This window comes from Aureococcus anophagefferens (genome assembly GCF_000186865.1).
Source record: "Aureococcus anophagefferens unplaced genomic scaffold AURANscaffold_7, whole genome shotgun sequence".
Taxonomy (NCBI): domain Eukaryota; class Pelagophyceae; order Pelagomonadales; family Pelagomonadaceae; genus Aureococcus; species Aureococcus anophagefferens.
In genome coordinates, this window is record NW_008705567.1 from 779,956 (window position 1) to 781,972 (window position 2,017).

Below are 2,017 nucleotides of genomic sequence, written 5' to 3' on the forward strand. Positions count from 1 at the left end.
GACTGGTCGCGGACCACGCCGCCGCCGGGCCACGAGGTGGGAGGCCGTGTGTTGGTAGGGGGCGGGGGTCGAACAGGGCGGGCGTGAAAGATCGAAACGACGAACTCGATCCAGTTTTCGTTTTCACGTTTTCGCTCGTCGTTTTCGACCGACTTTTCACCAAGTTCATAGCTCGCGCGGCGAGAGGGAAGGGGCGTGCGCGCGGGAGCCAATCCGGGGATATTTGGACGCGGGAGGAGACGATGCGCGAGAGCTTGAACTTCTTCGACACCTCCTGGTTTTGAGGTGCGCGAGAGGAGCACGTCTGTCCCAGTTGCACATTAAGGTTCAACATGTCGCAAAAAAACGCTTCCCCCGCGCGAGAAGCTTGGCCTTCCTCCCGGGAGTCCGACGTTTGCTAGGGGGGTGTCGCAGCGATCGGATGGCGCTCGTCCAATCCCTATGCCGTTGTCGGGCCACGAGTTCAGCGGCGCGAAGCGCAGGTTGCCGCTGTTCGCGCCGCCGCGGCCGTCGAAGGTGCGGTAGGTGCCCGCGCTGTGCCATGCCATGCGGATGAAGAACGGGCCGCAGTGGCCGTAGTCCGCGGGCCACCAGGGTTGCGACGTCGCGTCGGCGGCGGCCTTGTTCGTGTGGAACGGGCACTTGCCGGCCGGCGGCGGCGGCGGCATGGCGCGCAGCCGCTGCTTGATGTCGTGGACCTGGCCGCCGCTGCCCTTGCCGCCGCCCATGATGCTTCTGCTGTGTAAATCGAAGCCAAGGGCCTTCCTTTCCGCGCTCTCCTTCGACGGCTCTCTCGGCAAGGTGCACTGAAATATGTCTGCAACTTGGGCCCGTGGAGTTCTGCAATTGCGGCGGCCTGACCCGCAAGCGCACGAGCTGAACCACACGCACGAGTTCGCTGCAGGCCTGATCCCACACGCGAGCGCGCGCATCACTCGTTGCGAGCGCCCCACGGCCTCCACACAGCGGCGATGGCCGAGATCGTGTCCGTGGGCGTGCGCCGCGCCGCGCGCGACGACTCGTGCCTCTTCTCCGCCGTGCGGGCCGCCGTCGGCGACGACGACGACGAGCCGCGCCGGCGGCGCTGCTGCGCGCGCGCCGAGACGCCGGCGGACGCGCTCCGCCGCCGCTGCGCGGACTACGTGGGCGCGCGCCCGAAGCGCTTCGACGAGGCCGCGCTGGGCATGCCCAACGCCACATACCGGCGGTGGATCGCGCGCCGGAAGAACTGGGGCGGCGAGGTCGAGCTCGTCGCGCTCTCGGAGCTGCTCCGCGTCGACATCGCCGTCTGGTCGCCGTTCCGCAGCGACGAGGCGCTCGTCTACCGGTCGCCGGCGGCCACGCGGGGGCTCGTCCACCTGCTCTACAGCGGCACGCACTACGACGCGCTCGTCGGCCGGACGGCCGGCGGCGCGACCGTGTCCCTCTTCCCCGCGGGCGGCGACGCGGCCGCCGAGGCCCGCATCAAGGCGCACCTCGCGGGGGCCATCGCCCGGGCCGCCGCGGGGCGCGAGGGCGCGACGGCGCGGTAGTTAGCCATATGTGTGTGATCCTAGCGGATGCGGTAGTTAGCTACGTGTGGTTTTCATCTACCGGATGCGGCCGTCGTCCGTGCCGTCCGCGTGTACGCCCTGCCAGAGGTCCGCGTTCGCGCCCATGGCCTGCTTGAGCTCGTCCGTCGCCGCGTCGAGTTCCGCGACGAGCGCCGGCGGCAGGTCGAGGTTCGCGGCCTTGACGTTCGCCTCGAGCTGGTGGGCCTTCGTCGCGCCGGCGACGACGCACGCGGCGCCCTTGGCCAGAGGCCAGGCGACGGCGAGGTCCGCGAGGGCGATGCCCGACGCCTTCGCGATGGCGCGGAGCTTCTCGAGCGTCGCCGCCAGGAGAACCTCGTGGCCCGCCTCGCCGTGGCGCGACTTGTCGCGGGCGCCGGAGAAGTGGCGCGTCCGCGCGCGGTACGGGGGAATGTCCGCGATGGTCGGGAACGCGCCCGTCAACACGCCCTGCAACAGCGGCGAGC

At 70.2% G+C, this 2,017-nt stretch overlaps 1 protein-coding gene across 1 annotated transcript in view; it reads right to left on the reverse strand.

Annotated features, from left to right (window-relative positions):
- Positions 1–2,017, reverse strand: part of AURANDRAFT_63476 (hypothetical protein) — a gene marked incomplete at both ends in the record, with an annotated part of 9,175 nt that overhangs the window by 2,532 nt on the left and 4,626 nt on the right. Inside the window, 2 exons of the mRNA XM_009038113.1 lie at positions 460–738; positions 1,594–2,000. Coding sequence (XP_009036361.1) covers positions 460–738; positions 1,594–2,000 — 686 coding nt within the window. The remainder of the gene's footprint in view (positions 1–459; positions 739–1,593; positions 2,001–2,017) is intronic.